At 40.2% G+C, this 25,703-nt stretch overlaps 1 protein-coding gene across 1 annotated transcript in view; it reads left to right on the top strand.

Moving 5' to 3' along the window:
• Positions 1–25,703, top strand: part of Cntn3 (contactin 3) — a 212,956-nt gene that overhangs the window by 166,026 nt on the left and 21,227 nt on the right. The window contains exons 13-18 of the mRNA XM_026392682.2: positions 16,315–16,432; positions 17,211–17,369; positions 17,467–17,616; positions 19,141–19,211; positions 21,350–21,584; positions 23,472–23,587. Coding sequence (XP_026248467.2) covers positions 16,315–16,432; positions 17,211–17,369; positions 17,467–17,616; positions 19,141–19,211; positions 21,350–21,584; positions 23,472–23,587 — 849 coding nt within the window. The remainder of the gene's footprint in view (positions 1–16,314; positions 16,433–17,210; positions 17,370–17,466; positions 17,617–19,140; positions 19,212–21,349; positions 21,585–23,471; positions 23,588–25,703) is intronic.

Genomic DNA, 25,703 nt, shown 5'->3' with positions numbered 1-25,703 from the left:
CTTCATGGCTTGCCAGCTCATTTCTTCTTAGTGCAAAATAATTTCCCATTCTCCAGGTGTACCCCAGTTATTTATCCACTCATCTGCTGAAGAATATCTTCATTGCTTCTGAGTTTTGGCAAATCTGAATAAAGCAGCTGTAAACATCCATGTGTGGGGTTTTTTTTTAAGATTTATTTTTGTTCTTTAATGTTTGGTAGTGATGCAAAACAGTTGGGTTCATTTGCCATATTTATAAATGTATATAACATAGTTTTCTCCATCTCAGTCCCCTGTACTTGTCCTTTACCTTGCAAGGACATAAGTTTTCAATTTATTTGGGTAAATACCAAGAAGTGCAAATGCTGGATCCTATGATAAGAATAGGTTTATAAGGAATAGGTAAAATGCCTTCTGAATGGCTGTTCCATTTTGCATTCCCATTATCAGTGAGTGGGGATTCCTGCTACTGCATGCCTTCTCCTGCATTTGGTGTTAGTTTTCTGAATTGTAGTGATACTTCACTGATGTTTCAATTCACAATTCCCTAATGAGGAATGGATGTTGCACATATGCTCATATATTTGCTTGCCATTTGCATATATTTAGTGAAATGTCTGTTTAGGTCTTTTGTCCACTTTTTAATTGTATTATTCATTTTCTTATTGTTGAGTTTTCAGGATTCTTTGTACATTTTGTATAAAGGTCCTTCATCAGAAGTGTCTTTGGTGAGATCTTTCTCCCAGTCTGTGACTTGCCTTCTCATTTTTTGACATCATGCAGAGAGCAGAAGTTTTTTTTTCATTTTAATGAAGACTAGCTTTTCGGTTGCTTCTTTCATGGATTGGGCTTGTGGTATTGTGTCTATAAAACCTTTACCATACCCAGGATCATCTAGGTTTCTCCCCTGTATGACAGTCTAGGACTTTTATAATAAGATTTTCATTTTACATTTAAGAGTGCAACTCCTATTGATTTTATTTTTGTGCAGAGTACAGAGTCTGTGTCTGGATTTGCTGTTTTCATGTGAATATCAAGTTTTTCTAGGACCATATTGTGAAGAGGCTGTCATTTGCTTCTTTGTCAAATATCAGTTGACTGAATTTGTGAGTTATTTCTGGGCTCTCTCATCTGTGGCGCAGATTTGTCTGTCCTTTTCACCATGACCATCCTTTCTTGATTTTTGTAGCCTTAATGTTAGTATTGAATTTGGGTGTCTCCATGTTCCAGCTTTGTTTCTCTTCAGTATTGAGTGGGGTGTTGTGGGTTTTTGTCTTGACATTGGAATTTTAGAACCAGGATGTCAACTATCCCAAATGTGTATATTTTTCAAGTCTTCCTATCCATGAACATAGAATCTCTCTCAGCTTATTGGGTTCTTTTGTTTTTTCCATCAGACTTGCACTTTCCCACCTAGATTTTTTACATATTTTGTTAGATTTTAACATAAGTATTTCAGTATTTTGGGTGTTGGTGTAAATGGTAGTATGTTTTCATTTCAGATCCCATTTGTACATTGCTGGTATTTGGGAAAATAACTGGACTTTGAATATCAACCTTACCTCCTATGTTACTTGTTAGTTCTGATTTCCTTTTGATTCTTTCAGATCTCATACAGAGATGATCACATAAACAAATTTGCATTTTCTACTTCCCTGTCTGTATATTTTTAAATTTCCATTTCTTGTCTTATTTTATTAGCTAGGACTTTCAATATGATGTTGAAAAAGAGCCAGTCTTGCTTTGTTCCTGGTCTCAGAACTTGGGAGTTTTATGTCATAAAGCATTTTAAGTTGTGGGTTGTTTGTGGATATTCTTTATCAAGGTGTAGGGATTCTCCTGTAACCCTAGTTTATTGATGACTATAATCATGAATAGGTGCAGATTTTTGTCAAATGCTTTTTCTGTTTACATCTGTTGTTTTCCTCTTCATTTAACTACTGGATGGATTACCCATAAGTAGATTTTTAAATGTTAAGCCAGTCTTGCGTATTTGACACAAAGTCCACTTGGTTATGGTGTACAATTTTTAAATTCATTGTTTAATTCGATTTGCTGATACTAAGGGATTTTGTATCTAAGTTCATAAAGAATATTGGTGTTATGTAGTTTCATTTTAGTATGTTTGTCTGGTTGTTATTAGGGTAATGTTGACCTCCTAGAATGTGTTAGGAAGTATGTCTTCTTCATGGATCTTTTGGAAGAGATTGTAGAGAATTGCTACACTTTCTTAATTAAATGTTTGTTGAAATTTGTCAATGAACCTATTTGCACCTGACACTTTCTGCTTGGTAAGATTGTTAATTATTGATTTGATTTTGTAAATAGATGTATACCTATTCAGATTGTCTGTTTATTCCTGGGTAAATTTTGGCAGGTCACATTTTTCAAGGAATTGGTCCATTTCATCTAAAGTATCAAATTGATAGATGAGAGTTGTTTGTAATATTATTTTATTATCCTTTTATGTCCATGATGTTTTTAGTGATGGCCTCTCTTTCATACATGATAGTAATAATTTGTGTATTTCCTCTTTTCTTTTTTTTTTTCATAGTTAGGTTGGCTAGAGGCGTATTGATTTTATTGATCTTTTCCAAGAACCAACTTTTGGTTTTGTTGATTTTCTCCACTGACTTCCTGTTTTCAACTTCACTGGTTTTTGCTCTTATGTTTGTTTCTTTTATTCTGCTTGCTTTGGATTTAATTTGCTCTTCATTTTCTAGTTTTTTAAGGTGGAAGCTTACATTATTGATCGTAGATCTTTCTTCTTTTCTGACATGTGCAGTCAGTGCTATCAATTTCCCTCAAAGCAATGTTCTCACTACATCCCACAAATTTTGATAAGTTCTATTTTCTTTTGCATTTATTTCAGAATATTTTTTAATAATGTCTCTTGAGATTTTTTTTTACATTGACCCATTTGTTATGTAGAAGTGTGTTATTTAATCTCCAAGAATTGGGGGATCTTTCCATTATTGCTTTCTAGTTTAATTACATTATAGTCTGAAAGCAAATGTTGTCTGATTTCTATGCTGTTAACACTAGTGAGGTATGTTTGAAGACCCAGATATGATCTGTCCTGGTTAATATTACATTTGAACTGGAGTAGAAGGTATTATCTGCTGTTGGTGGGTGAGGTAGCATCTAGGTGCCATTATATCCATTCAGTTGGTACTGCTTTGTAGTTCAACAGGTCCTTCTGAACTTCTGCCTGCTGGATCTGTCCATATTATCTCTTTTGTCCAAGTATTCTCTCAGTTTTTGCTACATATTTTTTGTTAGGCACACATACATTAGGGGTTACTATATCTGCTTACACTCTGGGCCCTTTATCATTAGGTAGTGGTCCATGTCAGCACTGATAACATTCCCTGGGCTTTCTGATGACTTTTCTCTTCTGCTCTGACTGAATTTACTGTAGTGACTATTTTATTCTTTCATCACCATTAACACAACATATATTTCATGATTCCTTTTAATTTCTATGTATCTTTATATTGAAGGTATATTTCCTAGTAGAGAATATACAGTTGGGTCTAGCTTTTAGCTACTTTGAAAATCTCTGTCTTCTAATGAATGCATTTAGACTATGCTGTTCAAAGTCCTTACTCACATAGCTGAATTAATATCTACCATACTTCTCACTATTTTGTTAGTTGTTCTTTTTTTTTAGTTTTTTAGACATTATACGAATTTCATGGTCTTAATTGAGCATATTTTAGGATTCCATATTCCTTATTTCTTAACATGTTGCTAAAGGGACAAATATTTGTTTTCTCCTCTGAAATTTTTGTGTTGAAACATCTAACTCCTACAGTGGTGGTCTGGGAGGTGAGGAGGTGGTGAGATTACAGGAACAGAGCCCTCCTGAGTGGGATGAGTTTACTGCCCAAGAGACACCCCTGGTTTCTTCTACCACTGGAGGATATAGAGAGAGGCACCATCAAAGAATCTGAAAGAAAGCACTCTCCAGACACCCTGACCTTGAATTTCTTAGTCTTCAGATCTTCAGAAATAAACCCAGGCAGACTAGGACCCATACCAACATATCAATTATGCTGCATCTTTTTTCTAAGTGATAGACCTAAAGTTTGCAATGTACAGACATAACTAATCCAAGTCCATTTCCAGAGTGCTTTGAGGTCATTTTCAAGTTCATTTCATAGGTAGTGCTTATAATAAAGGTACCTAATAATAAAATCTAATAACACAAGTGCCTTATGATTTAAAAAAAAAAACTAGTATTTTCCCTTTCTTTTTCTGTGTCATTGCCATTCATTTTACTTACGCAGGAGCACACAAAAGCACCACTACGCGGGCACGCGCGCACACACACACACACACACACACACACACATACACACACCTAGTCGAGTCTAATACATGGTCTCTGTCAGTTTGTGCAAAGTATTATTTGTTAATAAATTAGTAAGAAGAAGAAAGTAAGGGTTTGTATGACCTCCACTGACCCCTTCTCTGGCACTCTTCCTGTCTTTTTGTACATTCAGAATTCTGACTGATATACATCTCTCCTTCCCTCTCAAGAACTTCTAGCCTTTGTTGCAAGGCCAGTCTCCTGAAACCCTATTCTCCAATTTCTTTTCAGGGGTGGGGGGTACCAGGGATTGAACCCAGGGCACTCAACCACTGAGCCACATCCCTATTTTGTATTTTATTTAGAAACAGGGTATCACTGAGTCGCTTACTGCCTCACTGAGTTGCTGAGGATGGCTTTGAATTCTCAATCCTCCTGCCTCAGCTTCCTGAGCCACTGGGATTGCAGGCGTGTGCCACCATGCCCAGGTCTCCTTTTTTTTTTTTTTTTTTTCTGTCCCAAGAGTCTTTGCTCCTTCATTTCTGAAGAATAATTTCACTAGCTGCAAGAGTCCTTCTGAAGAGCAGTGCTTCTCTCTCAGTGCTTTAGATAACTCGCTCTTCTTCATTTGTGGTTTCTAACATTGGGATGGGATATGCCCAGTCATACTTTGGTGTGTTTGGGTTTTTGCATTTGTCCTGCTTGGGGCTGTCCTTTACAAAGCATCTGCGATTCGGTGTCTGAAATTTATTTGAGGAAATTCTCATATCAAACACATATTATTTTTTCTGTACCTTCACACATTTTTCTCCTTCTGCTATTTCCATTCCACATACTCTGCACCTGTGGTAATTGTGCCACAGTCTTTGGAAATGGTTCTGTTTCCTTTCAGTCCATTTGTGATTTTAAACTCCTATTGTCATGTCCTCGGGCTTAGAGGTTTTCGCTCAGCTGGGTTTCTCCTTTAATGAGCCCATTAAAAGGTTTCTCCACTTCTGTTACAGTGTTTTAGTCTCTGGAGATTCTTTTTTACTTAATATTTATATTAGTGCATTATAGTTGCACATAATATTGGGGACCATTTCCACATAAACATTCGTGTATGGAATATAATTGGCTCCATTTCAGTGCCCAGGGCTTACTCTGCCCCTCCGTTCCTGCCTCCCCATTTCCCTTGCTACACTCTACAGGTCCTTCTAGTTATTTATTTATGTTTTATTAATTGGTGCTTTATAGATATACATAGAAGTAGAATTCACTGTGCTGTATTCGTACATGCACACATCATATTTGGTCAGTTTCATTCCACATTTCCTCCCTTTCCCATCCCTCCTCCTTCTTCCCCCTCAATCTCCTTCCTCTACTCTGCTGATCTTCCCTCTGCTTTTATGAGATCCACCTCCATCTCCCCCCCCCTTTATTTTGCTCTTGCTTCCACACCTACAGAAAAGTATTCAAACCTTGACTTTCTGAATCCGGCTTATTTCACTTAGCATGATGTACCTATTTTCATCCATTGACCAGGAAATGCCATAATTTCATTCTTCTTCAAGGCTAAATACAACTTCATTGTCTATATATCTATCATATTTTCTTGACCCATTAATCTGGCTGATTCAATAACTTGGCTACTGTGAATTGTGCCACTGTGAACTTTGAAATGGCATAATAAAATCATGGCATTTGCAGGCAAATGGATGGCATTAGAGCAGATTATGCTAAATGAAGTTAGCCAATCCCTAAAAAACAAATGCCAAATGTCATCTCTGATATAAGGGGGGTGACTCAAAATGGGATAGGGAGGAAGAGCATGAGAATAAGACTACCACTAAATAGGGAAGAGAGGTGGGAGGGAAAAAGAGGGAGAAGGGGAGTTGCACAGAAGATGGAAGGAAAACCTCATTGTTATACAGAATACATATATGATGTTGTGATGAGAAAAAGAAGAAAAAGGTGTGTCACATTAGATTGGATAGAGGGAAAGGATGGGAGAGGAGGGGAGGAGTAGGGAGGATAGGAAGGGCAGCAGAATAGAATAGACAATTTGATTGATGTATGTACATTCCCATGTATGTATTATATGTCAAAATGCATTCTACTGTCATGTATGACTAAAAAAATAAATAAAAATTTAAAAAAAGAAAAAAAATGTAAAAGACAAAATTGCATAGTTCAATAATTTAATATTAAAAATTTAGTTAAAAAAAAAAGAAATGGCTGTATCACTGCAGTGTCTGATTTGAGATCTTTTGGATAAACACCAAGGAGTGGGGCAGCCGGGTCACACAGTGGTTCCATTCCTCAGCAGCTGAGCCACATGGTGGTCCATTTCTAGTCTTTGGAGGAATCTCCATACTACTTTGCAAAGCGATGGCGCTAACTTGCCGTCCCACCAACAATCTGAGTGTGCTTTTCCCCTCATCCTCGCCAGCACTTGTCATTGTCTGTGTTCTCGATGATCTCATCTGGCATCTACTTCTTTCTCATTTTTTCCGGACATCTCCATTGGTTTGCTTGGAAATTCCTGTGTTCACCTGTGGTTATTATTTCCCCACTGGAGCACTTAATATTTATCATGTTTTTCAATTCCTAGTCTGATCATACCAACACTCCTACCCTGATTGTTTTGCCTGTTCAAACCTTATTTTGTTGTTTGGTTGGATTTCTGCCTTTTTGTGTGCCTGTAACTTTGATGAAAGGCACATATGATGTACTAGGAAATGGCAATGAGGTCAATAGGCCTTTAATAAGAGACCAATGGACCCGAGGTATATGGGAGGGAGGGCTCCATCTTTTATGTGAGCCTGCACCCCTAGACTCTAAACTTCTCTTGTTCTTTTCCATTTCCTCCCCTCTTAACATGGGACAGGATGGCTGGAGGAGGTGGAGTTTGATATTTTCTCCCCCTAGTAGGTTAGCCTCTGATCAGACCAAGCTGGCTACTTGCTCCTAAAGGCAGACCTTGTAAAGGAGAGTAGAACAGTCTGGGATGTTCCTTTCCCCTGCTTCTGCCAGAACCACGTGGAATTTTTCTCCAGTATTTACTACAAGGACTTAGTAGACTTGGAGGTAACGCTGAGGTTGTGGGGACCCCTCTATGACTGGGTCCCCAGAGCTATCCCCTCAGCCCGTCCAGCAGGTTGTCAGTAACAGCTCAGGTTTCCTACTCCAGCAGAGGTTTCCAGGGAGCCTTCTATATGTGGATCTCTGCATCTGCCCAGTTACGTCTCCAGTGTTGAGGGACACAGTCGGCCCTGTGACCATATTTCCTTGCTGTAGCTAAGAAGAATTAATTTTTTAAGTGTGTTTAGATTTTTACCTGTTGTTAAGACAGAGTGGCAACTTCTAAATTCCTTATGTGGTGACTGGACACCAGAAGTCAGAGTGACTGGCCCATTTTTAAATCAGGCTGGCTTATATTTTATGTTCTAATTTAGAAAATCATTGAACTGTGTAAGATGTGATATTTAATTATACCCATTTAATTGATTAGAACATAGACATGCAAGTGAAGAATGAATAGATCAGTTGGGGTGATTTAAAAATTTAGACTCCAACACCAGAAATTTTAAGTGGTTGGTTTTTAACAACAAAAAAAATTATTATTATAGAAACACTCTCATTTTACAATCCCTTTTTCTTATATCAACCTTAAAATTTAGATCATGTTCTTTATCATAAAAAAGTCTATTGATAGTTACATTTAATATCAAACCTAGTCTTTCCTATTTTATCTTTTTCAATATGACTTGGAGATGAAAAATCTATACTTCTGAAATATCTGGAAAATGGCTGGAATATAATCGACTGCAATTGTAAGGAAAACACTGTGATCTCTTTGGGAGCAACTCTCCTGGGAGAGGGTATAATTTTATTCTCTTTGAGCCCTTGGGAGTCCTTTATCTGGTCCATATACAGGCTTCTGACATAAAAGAAAGGGTGTCTAGTCTAGGGTTTTGCTTTTCTTTCTTTTTTTTTTTTTTAACCTATTTTAGGTTCTTGGCACATTCAGTTCAGGCCAGCCCACAAGGGTGACTCTTGGCAAGTACATACCCACAAGTTACAACTTTTTCTCCCTCAGATCTCCATGTGAGAGACCCCAAAGCTATAGTAGAAGGTATGGAAACCTGTTTCTGTGGTCCCTGTGGATCAGCTGTCCCAAGCACTGGCTGTATGGCAGGTGTGGAAGGAACCTTTGGTGAGGCAGATTGTGTTTTCCAAAGATGGTGGCCACAGCATGCTTTATCCAATGAGTTCTCCTTATAGCATGACTTTGACAAACACCTCTCCACCTGCAATAAAGCCATTCCTCCCCTGTTGAAACCCAGAAGATCTTTGTGACTTCCCTGACTAATAAAGAACCCCATGATCAATGCCATCGGATTCCCGAGGCTAACTCCCCAAAACACATGCTCTTCTACTGGTTCCATTAGCACAATGGCTCTGAAACTGAGCCACTATACTATGAGGAAGCCAAAGTAGAGTGTGCAGGGATTCACCTTAAGAGGAACCAGGGTCCCCAGCCAACAGCCAACCCCAAGTTGCCAGTCTTGTGGATGAGCTTGCCAGTCCCCAGGTTCACCTCCCCAAGGAGCTATGCAGCAGTAAGGAGCTGGCTCCACTCCTCTCTGCTGTTTCCTGAGCACAATAAGTGTTTGTTATTTAAGCCACTAAATTGGGGGGTAAACGATTACATAGCAAAATGAATTGGTACCAGAAGTAAACCTAAGGAACTCAGCACAATTTGTTTATGTGGCCATGAGAAAATAGCTTTTTATTCCTTTACATCAATAGACCCTTTCTTCCACACAACCGTACCATTCTACAAGGGACAGATCTGCTTTCAGTGCACTTGTTCATTCACTATAGGGAAAAACAAAACAGTGAGATTTGATCCCTGAGTTAATTTACTCTCCAAGATAAGCTCCTTGACTTGGAATATGCCAGAATCGTCACATCCATCAACAGGAATCCTAGAGTGGTACAGGTTGAGTAATAGTAAGTTTCTATATGCATTTATAGAAATTTATCACTGTTGAGTGACTTGGGTGATTATTTCTAAATTACAATGAGCACAGCAAACAAGGCAATGTCAAGGGAGTTGGCCCCAACCTGACACACACTGCCTGCTTCACAAACGCTAGTTTTCATGCCTCCCTCCCAGGAGGACACTCTGTATAGGAGTGCTGTTGTCAGCCTGTGTCCAGCAATGTTCAGTCCAGCCTAATAATTATTTCATTAATTTATTTATTATAGCATTTCAGAGTTGGGGGACATCAGAGTGGTTATTGTAAGCCTTCTATTTCCAAGAGGAATGAAGATTAGGAACGTCAAATTCCAGGAAGTTTAATGAGCTTTGCACCCTAACAGCTGATTAGAGTCACCTAGAGGGTCTCCTGTTTCCAGTTCATTCTAACTTAATTGTCCTGGGATGTGGTCTAGGCTTTTCTGGTACTTTTTAAAGATTCCTCAGGTAAATTTATAGCACAACCAGCATTGAGAATGATAGGATTTAGGTCCTAGATATGCAGCTCTAAATAATTAGGACATATAAACCATCCATTTTCAATTTTTTTTTCAATCATGAGTTTAAGTTCAGAATAATGGCTAACTATAGTGTTGAGTTTGTTGATAACAGTGTCTATCACTTGCTAATCTCCTTTTTTAATTAGCAGAGCAAAGGTCTCTGGCTCAGGGACTTTAACACCATTCAGCTGCTGTCCATGTACATTATCTTGGACAGTGTCCATTCATATTTTTTTTCTACTCACTGTGTTCATTTCTGCCATTAACTTATTTTGGTGAGCAAACTCCCATTTAGGTCAAAAATATACTTTTTCCCTGTTTCCATATTAATTAAAGAAAGTTAACCAGTTTAAGAAAACATCAAGTGAATAACAGAATTTCCATTCATAGGAAGTGTCATATAAAGCTGTAAATGTAACTGTAGTGACCAAAGTGTAGAAAACAATGAGTTAAAGTCTCTGGTAAAGGCATCTTGACATCACCAACTTCTAGTGAGGCACACCAGGACATCCCCTCCCAAAGAAAGTTGAGCAAATTCTTAGCCCAGCTCAGTGGGGCACACCTATAATCCCAGCACTTTGGAGACCCAAGGATTGTGAGTTCAAAGCCAGCCTCAGCAAAATCCCAGGCGTTAAGCAAGTCAGAAAGACCCTGTCTGTAAATAAAATACAAAATAAAGCTGGGGATATGGCTCAGTGGTCAAGTGCCCCTGAGTTCAATCCCCAGTACCTCCCTCTGCCAAAAAAAGAAAAGAAAAGAAAGTCGAGCAAATTCTGATATGAACAGATGGCATTTACCTGCCTTAAATATCACCTGTTCAGACAACCAAGTGATTGTAACCACTGTTAGTAAGAAAAAGTAACACCATGTCCCAGCTTGGTCCTGTTTCCATGCTTCAGTGGCTGCCTACGTTTTCTCTTCCTTGCCTGAGCCGAGTATGTGTGTAAGGAAGGTGACCCTGAGGAGGCTGTCCAGGGCGAGTGGGGGCAAGGTTTAATTTGCTTGGTCATAAATGCAGAGGCGAGTCATGTCACCACCAGTTCCTTTGGGGACCTTCACAGAGGAAAGCACCAACCAGATTCCAGGAGGAACCTATAGGTCGATTGCTTTCAAGGCACCTGGGTGTGATTTACATGCGGTGTCAGGGTTTGGAAAGCAGGCCTGTGAAGGGACCGATGATTAATTTGGGTGGCTCTGCAGTCACAGGCTGCATAAAGTGATAAAAAGGAAGAGGCCCACCTAGTCAACCTTGCCTTCCAAATAGCCATCAAAATGTATTTTTTTTCCCTTATACTGGGAAATTATGCTTCTTGGCAGTCCAGTGGCAGCATTTATATCGAGAGTGCTTACTAAGGAATTAGTATTTGTGATAATCTGTCTCACTCAAAGTTGAGGCTCTGCTGGCAACATAGAAGACGTTCCCCGATTCCGAAGTTTGCACTGCACCTCGGTTCTTAGCACATGGCAGACACCACAGTGCTTCGAGCCTGCCTGTAATTAGTGATGATCTGCTGCTCATTTACTTTCTCCTGGCATGGGTTATCACATCACATACTGCTTGCCTTTCAGTGCAGAGTGGCTTTTAAATTGCATCCCAAATTTCATTAGTGTCATCACCTCAGAAAATACAGGGGAAAAGTTAATAAGATCCTCTTCTGTTTAATTCAATACATGCTACATTTTCCCTTAACATTTATGTCAAAGATGATTTGGCTTATAAATCTGTTTGCTGCTTGTACCTGTAGCATGTTTCAAAAATATGTATTTTTTTTTCCTAAAAGAAATGTGTATGACTAGGTGAACAAATACTTCAATAAGGAAGTGATTCTAGGGCTTGGGCATGTGGCTCAGTGGTAGAGTGTGTGCTTAGTGTGTTTAAGGCTCTGGGTTCAATCCCCAGCATGGAAAAAAAAAGGGTAAATGATTCTAGCCAAACTTAGAAATTATAAAATTAGCCCAAAAAGGAAAAAAAAATTACTGTCATTTTGATGTAAATATGCATTTGATGTTGGCTATAGTGAACTTTTAATTTTGGGGGACAGATAAAGAGTTTGTAGATTAACTACATTCCTGACATCCCTATTCCTGAAACCCATTTAGCAACCCCCCTGTTCCCCCTGGTAGTGGGGATTGAATCCAGTGATGCTTAACCACAGAACTACATCTGCAATGCTCCACCCCACACACAAACACTTGTTAAATTTTGAGACAAAGTTTCACTAAGTTCCTTAAGTTTTCACTGAGTCACTGAGGCTGGCCTCCAATTTATGATCCTCTTGCCTCTGCCTCCTGGGCCGCTGGGATTACAGGTGTGTGCCACTACCCTACCCTTCTTTTTTTTTTTTTTTTAAAGAGAGAGTGAGAGTGGGAGAGAGAGAGAGAGAGAGAGAGAGAGAGAGAGAGAGAGAGAGAGAGAATTTTTAATATTTATTTTCTACTTCTCAGTGGACACAACATCTTTGTTGGTATGTGGTGCTGAGGATCGAACCCGGGCCGCACGCATGCCAGGCAAGCGCGCTACCGCTTGAGCCACATCTCCAGCCCACTACCCTACCCTTCTTGAGTCAAACAAATTGATTGTGTCCTCAAGTGCTTTGCATGTGGATATGTGCCCGGGTACACCACTTCACCCTCTTTTCCAAGACTTCTGCTTACAGCGCATATCTGGGCCCATCGGTCCATTCACTGAAACCCTCGAAAACCATAGACTCTTCTGTGTTCTCTGATCTTAAGTTACACTGTAATTTGACATTGTTTTATGTCATTGTTTGATGACTGCCTCTCTCAGCTGTCAGCTCAGTGAATATAAGGACTGTTTTTTTTCTCCCCTCATCATTGTATACCCAGCAACTGAAGTGTAGTAGTTGCTTAATAAATAGTTTTTGAATGAATTATCTTATTTTTAAAAAGGTAGTTCTTTTAAGAAGGAACTCAAATTTGTATCACTGAGGGATTTTTCTCCTGCTGTATAAGTTTCTGTATGAATCATTGGAATAGACCTTGTCTGTGGCTCAGATCTCCTATTTTGAGTAAACCTCTGGCCTGCAGCTTAGAAAAATGGCTTGCTTTCTAGAAAACTTAGAATTGCATGGCTTGGGGGAGGTTTTTAGAGGGAAGTTTTAAAGAAAATTAGGATGAAAGAAAATGAAAGTAAAAACTTGACCCCCTGCCCCCCATCTTGCCTATGTGGTCCATTCTATTCAAGGAGGGAGGGGAGGGGAAGAATACTTAGGAAAATACTACAGACTAATTTAACAGAGAGGAAACACCAAGCTGTTTTTCACTCAAACAATTATTGGTGTGCCTAACAATTTATTGAAGGTTATTAGTGTTATAATCTCCTTTATTTGAATTGCTTTATACTCTAAAGAAAAATGTCTCTAGATATATCTATTATGCTATCTCATTAATAAATATATTGAGAAACCTATTTAGAGGAGACCTACTGGTTTACTACATTTTGACAAATCTTACTTAGATTTTCCCAGGCAGTCTTGTCCCACCCGCTTTATCCCAGCTACCCAATAAACAACTACATTCTCCAAGAGTGACAACCTGATGTGGAAAAGAGTTGGGTTTGCTATCAGTGAATCTTCCTTTTGGAATTTTTTTTTTTTAATGTCTGGAAATAGTTGTATCCTGATAAGAAATGATGGGATAATGTGTGCCTGCCAAGTAGCCCAGTGGATTTTCACATGAGGAACACATGGAGCATGATCTGCACTTTAGAATCCCCCATGATGCTTCAATCCAGAGTACTTATTCCTTCCCAGGTAACCACAGCTCCCTTCTCTCGGGTGGTGAGATTAGACCAATATCCTCTTTTCTCTCTGGTTTGTATCCTTTGTGTTGTTTAGATGCAGCTACATAGATCTATGTACATAGTTTTGTCATTTTAATGTCCCAATAGTATTTCCGTAAATGATTATACCACTTATTTATTGATGAGTTTTACCAAGACAGACATTGAGTCCTCTGGTTTTCAGCTGTGTTATGTCTGTGGTCGATGCACACACACATTTCTGCAGGATAAGTCCATTCCTATGGGTGAAATAATGGGTGATAGATGATGCTTATTTTGTGCCTTAGTGGAGACTTCTGGATGGTTCTCCATTCACACTCCTCCCAGCAGCAGGAGTAGGAGCTCTGGTTCCACACTGTCAGCAGAATTTGAAAACATTCATCTCTGTTGCTTTACAGCTCTCCACACATGGTGTGCCACGTGATGTCCTTTGACCTGAGTTGAACTTCCCAGGTTTGCAGATGGAATCTGCCTCACATTTACATTCCTTGTTACCCTGAGTTGGGTTTACATCATGGATAACAAAGGTCATGTGTCAGACAGGTCTTAGCCCTTGAAGGCTTAAGCAGGATTGGGTAAACCTCTGTTAAGGTGAATCTTGCTTCTATGAAGCGATGATGCATTAAGACAATAGATGAGTTGGAGATAGAAAGGGCCAGAAAAGTACAATATAAATACATGTTACTGAACTGGCAAAAATTAAATTCTACTTTCCATTTACATATCTATCTACTTCAACAACATTTTGGTGCTAAAAAAAAAAAATCAATGGCTCCCATTGTCTACATATCTTGGTTAATTGCTTCTTTTTCCAACATTTTTTTAGATTTAATTCAATTTTATTATTGGTTCCTTTTTGTTATGCATTACAGTAGAATCCATTTTGACATAATTATACAAGCATGGAATATATTTTGTTCTAATTGAGGCACCAGTATCTCTCCTTCCCCTTCCTTCTCCCCACCCCCGTCTCTCTATTGATCTTTCCGTCATTTACCCATAGTTATTTTATCTTATTTTTTAAAATTAATTTCTTGTGGCGTACATGATGGTGAGGTTCACTGTGGTACACTTGTATACTTAGAAATGGTGTGTCCTCTTAACGTAAGCCTACATTTCTTTAGGAAGATAGATTGATTTCTGTGACCTGGCTGAGCATTTCTGTCTCTCCCGCTATCAATACCTGAAGTCACATCCTGATACCAAACTCTCCATTACTCCTTCAAGAGACAAGACCAGCGGTGTGCTTAAATGGTACATGCAGATATCTAAAGACTCGGGAGAGCCCTATTATAATTCTCTTTTACCCAACTGTTTTCAAAGTAAGCAAATAAAGGTAGGGAGAATAACAGCCTCATCCCCAATGTCTTGGCGGCATTTATCATCAACAGTTTTTTTTACTGAAAATTAAAGATTTCTATAGAAATGATAATCACCCTCCTGTGACTATATGGAACTCAGAAAACCTGTAAAGGTCAGCAAGCATTGAGGGTTTCATCCTGGGAATAAATTTCTAAATAACCCTGAGGAGAAAGAGGGAGGGAGGAAAAGAAGTAAGTTCAGAGTGTGGAAAGTAAAATCTGCAAACTCCACAGTTTCAGGATTATCTTTTAATTGTGGCCATCAATCAGCACACATCTGGTCTCTCCCAGTGCTCAAGAAGTTCCGTCCAAAGCCATATGATCCAACCAACAGAGAATCTGTGGCCCATTAAGAATCCTCAGGAAAGGGAGCAATATGGAAGGAAGTACCCTGTAGGTGGTTTTAGGAAATTACCTAAAAATAGGATAACAGATCCCCTTTTCAACATATTCTAGGAAAACCCAAGAGGAAAGCTATGCTTTTAATTAACAAGATAAATGCTGCTGTGTCCTATACCAGGTCAGGCATCAACTGCTAATCTTTTTCAAAGGGCTTTGCTTTTCCAAATTATTTTATTTCAATCCATATTTTTACTAATGCATGAAACCGACCTGCAGTTAGTCATTTTATGAACATGATTTTATATTCTCTTTAAATGAAGACCATTTAAAGTTGAGCATTTAGAAATATATTTGCTCCGTTAATTGGCGCTGGGGGACACCCACAAATGTCTTTATGGATAGCTGATATTTTTAAGGTTTAAAATGTTTCCATTTCTTCTTATTGAGGGGGTTCATTCTGACTGTTCCTAAAGTTTTGCAGCTGAGGAATTAAATGGCATTAGTCTTTTTGAGCTCCAATGTGTTTAGAACAGTGTTCAACTGTGGTAATCCTTGTGTCGCGCTGCATTTATCTCCCACTAGATACCTAAATGGTTTCTGCTTCTTCTCAGGCAGATAATTGCAGTGGGGTTGGAACCAGAGAAAACAGTTGAGCTGATGCTGAGCGGTGGATATAAAAAGAAGTGTCACCCTGGTGGAAGTAAATAGACTCTGAGACTATAATCTCTGCCCTCATTTATTTTTGAAACCATAAATGCCCCTGGGGAAAGCTAGTCATTTATTTGTCTGCAGAAATATTTATCTGCAGTCATGTATGGTTTTTAACTTGGTGTTATTTCTGTTCATTCCCTTATTGCATCCTCTGTCTAGTCCCACTTTAGTTTTTACTCTAAATACAGATTCCGTCGCCATGTGTTTCTGGGCCATAGTCTCTAAAATTCTTTGTGTTTTAAAAATAATGGTGTGTCCATCACCGGTTTTCCCAACAGAGTTCCTCAGGTGATCTAATGATCAGAAACATCCAGCTGACACACAGTGGGAAGTACGTCTGCATGGTGCACACGGGAGTGGACAGTGTCTCCTCTGCCGCCGAGCTCATAGTGAGAGGTAACAGGAACGCCTCCTGGATTTCCTACCTTCACATCTTAGCTGATCATTCCTTACTGGAGGAAGAGCTGTGATGAGAGGGAATATGAACATGCAAATTATAGTGTTGATTTGAGTCCTCCCTCTGCCAGCAAATACGACAATTCAGATGAGTGTCAATTCAGAGAAACAAGATTCTTGACTCTGCCCTTCAAATAGCTCTCACTGTGACGGGGATGGCTGCCAAGCTGATATGTTCTTGTGCATGCCATCAATCAGCATATGGATTAAATAGGAGAGAGAATATCGTGTGTGTGTGTGTGTGTGCAAATGTGTGTATGTCCTTCTAAGAGAATCAGGATTATTTATTCATGATTCCTGAGAAAATTTTCCAACCTAAGCTACTATCCAGTGTACTATTGCTATTGGGCTGGAAAATGACCAGAGTGAATCATGAATTAAAACATCACTAGATAACAAGCTGAGAACTACAGAGGTAATATAAACCACTGGGTTTCAGGGAAAGTCAGTCTATCCAAAAAGCCAGGGGCACTGCATTTGGAAAGAACAGGAATCCTATATACAGTCACAATGGAGCATGGGGGATTATGTCCTTCTATCCAGATTTAAGACCTAACGATGGAAATGTGTGTCAGGGGATATTCTTACTAGGTACCTGGCCTTTGTCACTAAGCACTTTCTAAACGGGGACCGCATGGAGGTACTGAAGTGGTCACGGGACATACTCTTCACTTTGGTGGAAGTGGGTGACAGTGGTATGTGTACTCTCCTTCTTTAGGTTCACCTGGACCACCAGGAAATGTGAAGGTAGAAGAAATCACAGATACCACAGCCCAGCTGTCTTGGAAGGAAGGCACAGACAACCACAGCCCAGTTATCTCCTACGCTATCCAAGCAAGGACACCTTTCTCTGTGGGCTGGCAAACTGTCACAACAGGTAAGGGGAGAGGCAGCCACTGTCCCTGCTTAGGAATGGATTTCGAGGCCTTGCTGGGCACCACAGACTCTGACAACTCTGAACTGTTCCTTTGTAGTGCCTGAGGTCATCGATGGGAAAACACACACAGCTACCGTAGTGGAGTTAAACCCCTGGGTGGAATACGAATTTCGGGTTGTAGCCAGTAACAAAATCGGAGGTGGAGAACCCAGTTTACCCTCAGAAAAAGTAAGAACTGAAGAGGCAGGTTAGTGTTTCTGTTTTCTGAGTAATGGGTGAAGAGATGTCCCTGGGTGTGCATCTCCAGTTCCCTTGGCCCTGGTCTCCAGGCCAGTGGGGACTCCATATCCATAATGCAGTGTCATAATTATCTGACTTTTCTAATGAAATCTGCCATATGGCTTTAGTCAACCCATGTAAGTGACTCTGATGTTGTATGACATTTCCAGGAGTTCAGTCCCTCCTAGACCATCATTAGTGCATGTTGAGTGAATACATTTTTGTCATTTAAGGTTATAATTACTATCTGACATCGTTACCCTGTTAGCAGGGAAGAGCTGTTTTCATTTAAAACAAACATTGACAAATTGGCAAAACAATGGCATTTGGAATTTTTGCTGCTAGGAAATCTCATTCTATCACCGAGCTCAGTGAACACACACGAGCTCAAACAATTGATGGGTATTATATTTTGGCTTCTCAACTGTTCAATTAAGTAAGAATTATTGTTATTAATTTTCATGTAAGGTAACTATTAATCTAAATGGCTTTATGATCCTAAAATTATCCTAATTTTAAGACTTAGAAGTGGAATGCATACCCAGCATCACGTTATTGAGACAGCTGAGGGGACATAAACTTTCCTTTTCATAATCTGCATATTAATTAATATTAACTAATAGAATATTTGAAACAGCAAGCATGTCACTTTAGAGCTTACTAAGTCAAGATAAAGTCAAAGGATACGTCTCAACATTTTAGAGATGCTGTTTGATTGGCACAGTGCACGTGGTACGTGTGGCAGGTACTAGGAGACATGGGGGCCGGTGCCTGCCTACAGCCTACTCATTTGTTCACACCACACGTATTCAGGAGTGTCTACTGTGTGCTCAGCACTTTGCAGACTTTGCAGATACAGCTATGGGCATGACAAAGACCCACCTTCAAAGAATTTATATGCTAGCTGTGTCATTGAGTTTACTAAAGGAAAGTTCTCAGCAGAAGTGTGAAAGTCGATGCCTGCCTGAGGTTTATAAATACCTCCTACCAGGATGGGAGGGTCCCAGTCTATATCCTTCCTCCATAAAGCCACTGTTGTCCTGAGACTCATGTCTCTGCTTGGAATAGCCACAGTTCAGGGTTCATGCTGGAGTGGTTTCCCAGCGTCCCTGGTGAATCCATTTTCCATATTTTATTAGCCTTCACACCAGTCACAATGTCCCTCTCAAATAAGTTTCATTTTTATTACCTCTTGAGAGGTTTTAAATGTTTTATAATTTCAGGTAAAATAAAATCATCTGCTGACCTCACCCAAAATATTTTATAATTTCATGCAATATACATTACGTCGTTACCTAAGGCATCTGTGAATGTATACATATGGGATATATACACACGTGTGTGTGTGTGTGTGTGTGTGTGTGTGTGTGTGTGTGTAGTGTGTCAATGATGAAGCTCCTTCATGTATTTCAAAAGCAACAATGAGTCTTCTTTTGGATAAATATTGCTACATGCAAAGAGGGTTTCATCTCTTTCTCTCTGACCCACACAGTTCCAGAAGTGCCTCCCTCTGAAGTCAGTGGAGGAGGCGGAAGCCGGTCTGAACTGGTGATCACCTGGGATGTAAGTGTCTGGGCAGCACTTCCCTCGTCAGAGTGCTCCTATTTTCATGATCCTTGTGGCCTCCTGGGTGGTGTCCATGCTGGTAGTGGTGCTGCAGGGCTGGTACTGATGGTGCTCCTGCTAAGGATGCTATAGTTGACGCTAGTGCTGGTAGCACTGGTGGTTCTGGTGGTAGTGGTACTGGTACAAGTCCTAGTAATAATGTTGGTGATGGTGCTGGCAATGCTGGTGATGCTGGTGATGCTGGTGATGGTGCTTATAGTGATGTTCCTGATGCAAAGAGTATACTGATACCGGTGGTGCAGATTCTGATGCTGCTGATACTAGTAATGGTGTCAGCGCTATTGGTGGTACTGAACATGATGCTGTTGCCATGGTAGTGCTGGTCCTTGAGCTGGTGGCATTAGTAGTGCTGGAGGAATGGTCCTGGTGGTGATGGTGCTCACAATACTATTATAATAGTACTGATGGCGGTCATAGCGGTAGTGCTGGTGATGCTAATGGAGGTGTTGCTGGGGGAATGGACTGGGGCTGGATCTACCAATAACACCCATGCTGGAGGTGGCACAGGTGGTGGTGCTTCTGGTGCTGGTGCTATTGGTGATGCTGATGCTGGTGGTCCTGCTACCAATGAGATAGCTTTGGCTGCTGCTGGCTCCTACCCTGCTGCTGCTGCTGGTGGGCCTGGCACTGTTGTTGGTGCTTATGGAGGCGGTGCTGCTAATGCTGCCGAGAGTCATAGGGTTGGTGACAGTGGTGCTAGGGATGGACTGGTGATGTGGGCGGTGGTGGTGGTAGTGGTTGTAGTAGTGGTGCAATTGGTACTGGTTCTTTTGGTGGTGGGTTTAGTGGCACAGGTGCTAGTAGTGGTGCTGGGAACACAGGTATTCATGGTGGCACTGGTGGTGCAGATGTAGTTATTCTGGTGTTGGTGCTGATGGTGCTGATGGTGTGTGTGCTCATTTTCATGGTGCTGGTGATACAGCTGGTGGCAGAGGTGCCGCTGCTGGAGGTGCTGGTACTGGTGGTGTAGATTGTTGTTTTGGTGTTGGTACTGTTGATGGAACAGGTGCTACTGGTTCTCATGTCTCCAGTGCTGGTGACTGGTGCTGGGAATTGTGGTGCCTGTGTTGGTGGTAATGGTGGTACTATCAGTGGTGCTTGTGATGTGGGTTCTGATGCTGGCATTGCTATTGCTGCTGATAATGGTACCGCTGTTGCCACTGCTGGTAGCACCGGTAGCAAATATTTCAGTGCTAATCACTGTTCCTGTCATTTTGCAAAAGTTTTCTTATTTCATTCTTGGAACATTTATATATTAAAACACTGAGGCACAAAGATAGTAATTTGTACATGGACACCTGGCTGCTAAACAGAGGGTGAGAGTCAACTCCTGGCTGCTGACTCTTGAGGTTCCCTCAGTGCTCTCCCTGCATTCCTGGAATGTCCTGCTGATGATGTCACACATCCCCACAGGTGCTTGAGTCTGTATTTCTTTCCTGACCATCTTTTATCCTTTGTTTATGTTAAGTTAGGGAGAAAATATAATTAATATGTATGAAATGGGAGGACTAGCACTAAATTTATTTATATTAATTGAATATGTTAACAAACAAATAAAGCATCATGAGCTTGTGATAAATGCCAATAAAATTTTTGGCATGAGTCCATGCAGCTTTGAGTTCAGTAAGCTGTATTTACTTTCTTTTGCTTTTCTTTTCTTTTCTTTTTTTTTTTTTTTTGCTCCTTTGTACTTAATCACTGTATCAAGGTGTGATTTCTTTCCATAAAACCAACACTAGGGATTTCATCATTTTTATTTGACTTAAAATATCTAGTATGTTATACTCAAAGTATGGGTTATTAGAAACCCAGACGTGGACTTAAAGACACTCATATGTCAAATAATCACTGAGAAATCTAGCTCAGTACCTGGGTGCCTGTTAAGGAGTATTATATGTCTCTTAAAAATCAGCTGAATTAAATGTGCCCCTGGTGTTCCTCTTCTTTTTAAAATCTCTGACTTGATACGGTGAAGGTTATTATTTGATAATTCATAGGAAACACTAAGGATGAGGACTCATCACTTTGCTATGCCCTTGTCTTTAAAGGTGACAGACTGTGCATTTTCTTTACAGCCAGTCCCTGAAGAGCTGCAGAATGGTGAAGGTTTTGGGTATGTGGTTGCTTTCCGCCCTCTTGGGGTTACCAACTGGATCCAGACAGTGGTGACATCCCCTGACACCCCAAGATACGTCTTCAGGAACGAAAGTATCATGCCATTTTCACCCTATGAAGTCAAAGTGGGTGTCTATAATAACAGAGGTGAAGGCCCATTTAGCCCAGTGACAACAGTGTTCTCTGCAGAAGAAGGTGCGGGAAACAAGTTTGTATATAAATAAGCTAGTTGTGCTCAAACCTGACTAGAAAATTCTCTGTGGCATTAGGGGTATTTTTTTTTCCTCAAGTCAACAGTAATCAAACTTGGGGTTATGTCCCCAGGGCAGGTCATAAAGATCAACCATAACTGACTTGAAGTGTAAGACTCAAGAGACAGAGGATCTAACAATTGGTTGCAACCCTGTTTTTCTTGGTTGAAGAATAAAATAGTCCCTGGAAGCTACACTAGTCCAAAGTTCTGTTGTGGTTTATGCAACTGAGAAAAGGACATTAGCAAGACGGAAAGCAAGGGCCAAGATGCCATCCAAGAGATGTACAATGTGAACCTTTGAGGGATATGAGTACCTGTCACTCTGGCCTAATTGTATCATTCTGCTGTGTACACACACACTTCACTAGAAAACCATTGAGTCATTCTGCTCTCCTTTTAAATCTGCTCCACATTCTGAGACATCTCAAGATCACTCTAGAAAATGATAGCAAACCACCATTTTATAGATGACAGCAACTGAATATTGGCCACCTCATGTGGTTCCACCTAACAAAGATGTCAGGGGCAAACCTGTATTGCATGGTTGCCATCTGCCAGGAGTTACCTAATTAGAATTTTCAAATGAAAAGTCTCCCATCTACAAATTAGGAAATGAAAGCTTGATGAAAGAGATGAATAAATCTGCCAAAACTCATGTAGAAAGAGCCAGGATTTTAACCCAGGGCCATTGGTCTTAAGCATTCTGAGCTCATGCAGTATATCCCAGTGTCTCTCCTAACCTCAGAACTGGCAGTAAATTGAAAAAAAGAAAAAGGTCCACAGTTGTCATTCCTAAAAATAGACTCCATATTTCTGAGGACGGAGGACAGCCACCCTTATTCTTGTCTTCTCATTTCCCATTGAGTTCTGAAAAGGATAAAAACAGGTATTATAGGCATCTTTGCAAAAGAAAGAGTCTTGCGTTCATAACCAGACCCCATTTCCAAGAGCTTCCAGGAATTACAAGGGCAGGTTGTGGGTCTGGGAAGTGATGGAAATTAGCCAGTGGAGGGACTTCAGACACTGTCTGCCCTCAGCATCTAGGGCCTGAGAACTGGCTCTGGGAAGTGGGAACAGACTCAGCCTTTGGCCCATTCTTGTGCCCCTCACCTCCCTTCTCCTGAATCATCCTTATCACTCTGAGGAGTTGGTCAAAGGGCTGTCTGTTCACACATAAGAAAGATATTTAGTCGCCTAAGAAAAAAATGAGGGGCTTGTTGGAAATACACTCAGACATTTCAGTGAATCAGAGGAAGACTTTATCATTGAGCCTTATGATATTCCCATGAATTCCCCAAAAATATTCATTATAAGGGGGTGTCCTTACTGGAGATCACATGGGCATGTCTACCTACTCCATCAAAAGAGTCAGTATCCAAATTCACACTGCCCCTTGTGTGGAATTAGGCACTCAGTGCTTGCTGAGTAAATGAACTTTACTTGAACTTGACTTTGACTTTGTTTGACCAAAATAAGAAAGTAGTATAGGAGTTCCCAAGCAGCTGGTGTGGGGTGAAAGAGAGGGGAAAAAGGGGTAGAGAGAACAGAGGGAAGAAGAAAATACTGAGAAAGAGGTGCAAGGGAGGAAGGTACAGGTTGCTGTGGGCGCTGAGCAAGGAAAACCCCTGTGGCACTGTGGCCACCTCGTCCTCAGCAATAGATCAGTGTCTGTGTTTTCAAGACATGGTGCATGTTTTCAGATATTTTTATAGGATGATTATAAAAGTTTCACTTACGTTAAAGTGCTTTCTCAAAAATAAGGACGTCAAAGGATTGTTTTAATCAACTGCAGAAATGTTCATTGTTTTTCAATTTCTATTCCTAAACAGAGCCTACAATGGCCCCATCTGAAGTCTCTGCCCATAGCCTGTCTTCTTCAGAAATTGAAGTTTTGTGGAACACCATTCCTTGGAAGTTGAGCAATGGACATTTGCTTGGCTATGAGGTAAACTGACTTGTGTTTGTATGTTACCACGCTACTTTGCTTCTTTCACTAAAACTTCTTCTGAACAATGACAGCTTATATGAATTCTTTTCTGGGTTGCTCTTTTCTTACCCACACATTGTGCCATCTGATTATTAGTACATACCTGATTTAACCCTGCCAGGGGCATGAGTACCACCTTAGTCCGGATGGAAAAGGAACAAAACAGTGAGTATGAAAGGCAGTCAGGGGCACTGTCAGCCAGATCTTATGATGGATTGACTGAAAACCGAGGGTGAGATTGAAAGGCTGTGGTCTTATTCATTGGATGGCTATGTCAGTAGAAAGTAACCTTCCTCTGGCTATGGTCTTCTGTCCTTGGTTGTGAGATTCTCTTCTGAATTCTAGAGAATTCAGCTGCCCATAATATAACTTGTGTTTCCAGAGACCTTGATGTATGGTGAAATAAGATGAAATATCCAAAAGAGAGGGCATCATAAGACCTAATATAATAAAGTAGGAATAGTTCACCTGAGCAAGAAGTGTTTGAGGAAGAAGGATGACCAGGCTTTACAGACTTCCAGATGGTAGGAAGGTTTAACCAGGACTTTGGAGGGAAAGGAAATGAATGTAGAGGTATACTGAGAACATTCCAGATTGAGCACAGCATTTTGGAGGAGTAAAGGAGTAGAGGCTGCGTACAAAACCAAGGTTACACTGAAGATGATGCCCACCAAGGCATAGGAGAGCAGGTCACAGATGGCTTTGAATGTAAGAGGAACTCCTTGAACCGGACCCCATATTTCATAGGGAACAGTGGAATTAGGAAGTGGTAAGATAAACACATTTTAAGATTTATCTAGCAATGCTGTTATAGAGGTCATGGTTGTGACTTCATCCCCACCACCCACTGCTGGCTTCTTAGGAAACTGCCCTCATGTGTAACTGCTGATTCAGTGGCAGACTAACATAGCCATATTAGCATGACACAGCCACGTACCCCACCACTCCCCAATACAGTCTCCAGTGGTTGTATCCCAGTGACCACGTGATCAAAGTCAACTGGTCTGCACAGTGAGCTGACCCAGTCAGATTCTTGTGTGAGATATTTAAGTAAGGAATACAGAGGTTATAGTTAGTGAGGGTCATGTGGTCATATGTCAGATTTGTAGCCAAGTTCACACTTCTTTGGCCATTGGCATGTATGAAAAAGTAGGTCTGCAAAGATGAGATAGAGCAGATATCTCCCCACTTCACCCTCACAAGGAGAGAAACAAGGTCCCTACAACCTTAGAAGAGTAAAATAGAAGAGCTCTTTGACAACTGCCCAATTCTCAAGTGGACTTCTTACATCCTTTTTCATAGTGCTTTGTCCTTCTTGACAGTGAACCCCCTTTCTATCTGAGCAGCTTCAAGCGAGTTTCTGTTCCCTACAACCACATAGCATTGGTCTGAATAAATATTATCAAATGAAACAGAGACAGCACTGGAGCAGTGAGACTCTGCATACAGGCCATTCAGGGGCAATACCTGAATTTGTAATTGAAATTGAGCTCCCAGTTGTTGGTTCTTGGCTTTGTTTCTTGAGCTTTGGGAATCTTATTAACGAAATGAATGCCTGTACACATATTGTAGAGTGTTGACTGTGTGTTTTCTTCTGGAAGTTGCATTGTTCCTGTCTTATTCCTAAGTCTTTATTCCACTTTGAGTGGATTTTTGTGCAGGATGAGACATAGACTTCTGTATGGCAAAGGAAGTAACTAAAAACATGGAGAGGTGGGAGAAAGTCTTTGCCAGCTACTTCTCTAACATGGGATTAATAACAAAAATATATAAATAACTCAAAAAACTTAACACCAGAAAAAAAAAAGGAATGACCCAATCAAAAAATGGGAAAATTGACTAAACAGACATTTCTCAGAAGAAATGCAAATGGCTAACAATATGAAAATATGAAAAATATTAAGAATGTTCAACATCTTAACAAGCAGAGAAATGAAAATCAAAACTACATTGAGAATTCATCTCACTCCAATTAGAGTGGCAATCATCAAGAATACAAATAATAAATGCTGGCAAGGATGTGGGGGAAAGGTACACTCATATATCGTCAGTAGCACTACAAATTACTACTAAC

Source organism: Urocitellus parryii, chromosome 16 (genome assembly GCF_045843805.1).
Source record: "Urocitellus parryii isolate mUroPar1 chromosome 16, mUroPar1.hap1, whole genome shotgun sequence".
NCBI classification, from domain to species: domain Eukaryota; kingdom Metazoa; phylum Chordata; class Mammalia; order Rodentia; family Sciuridae; genus Urocitellus; species Urocitellus parryii.
This window is presented reverse-complemented; position numbering and strand designations above follow the sequence as displayed.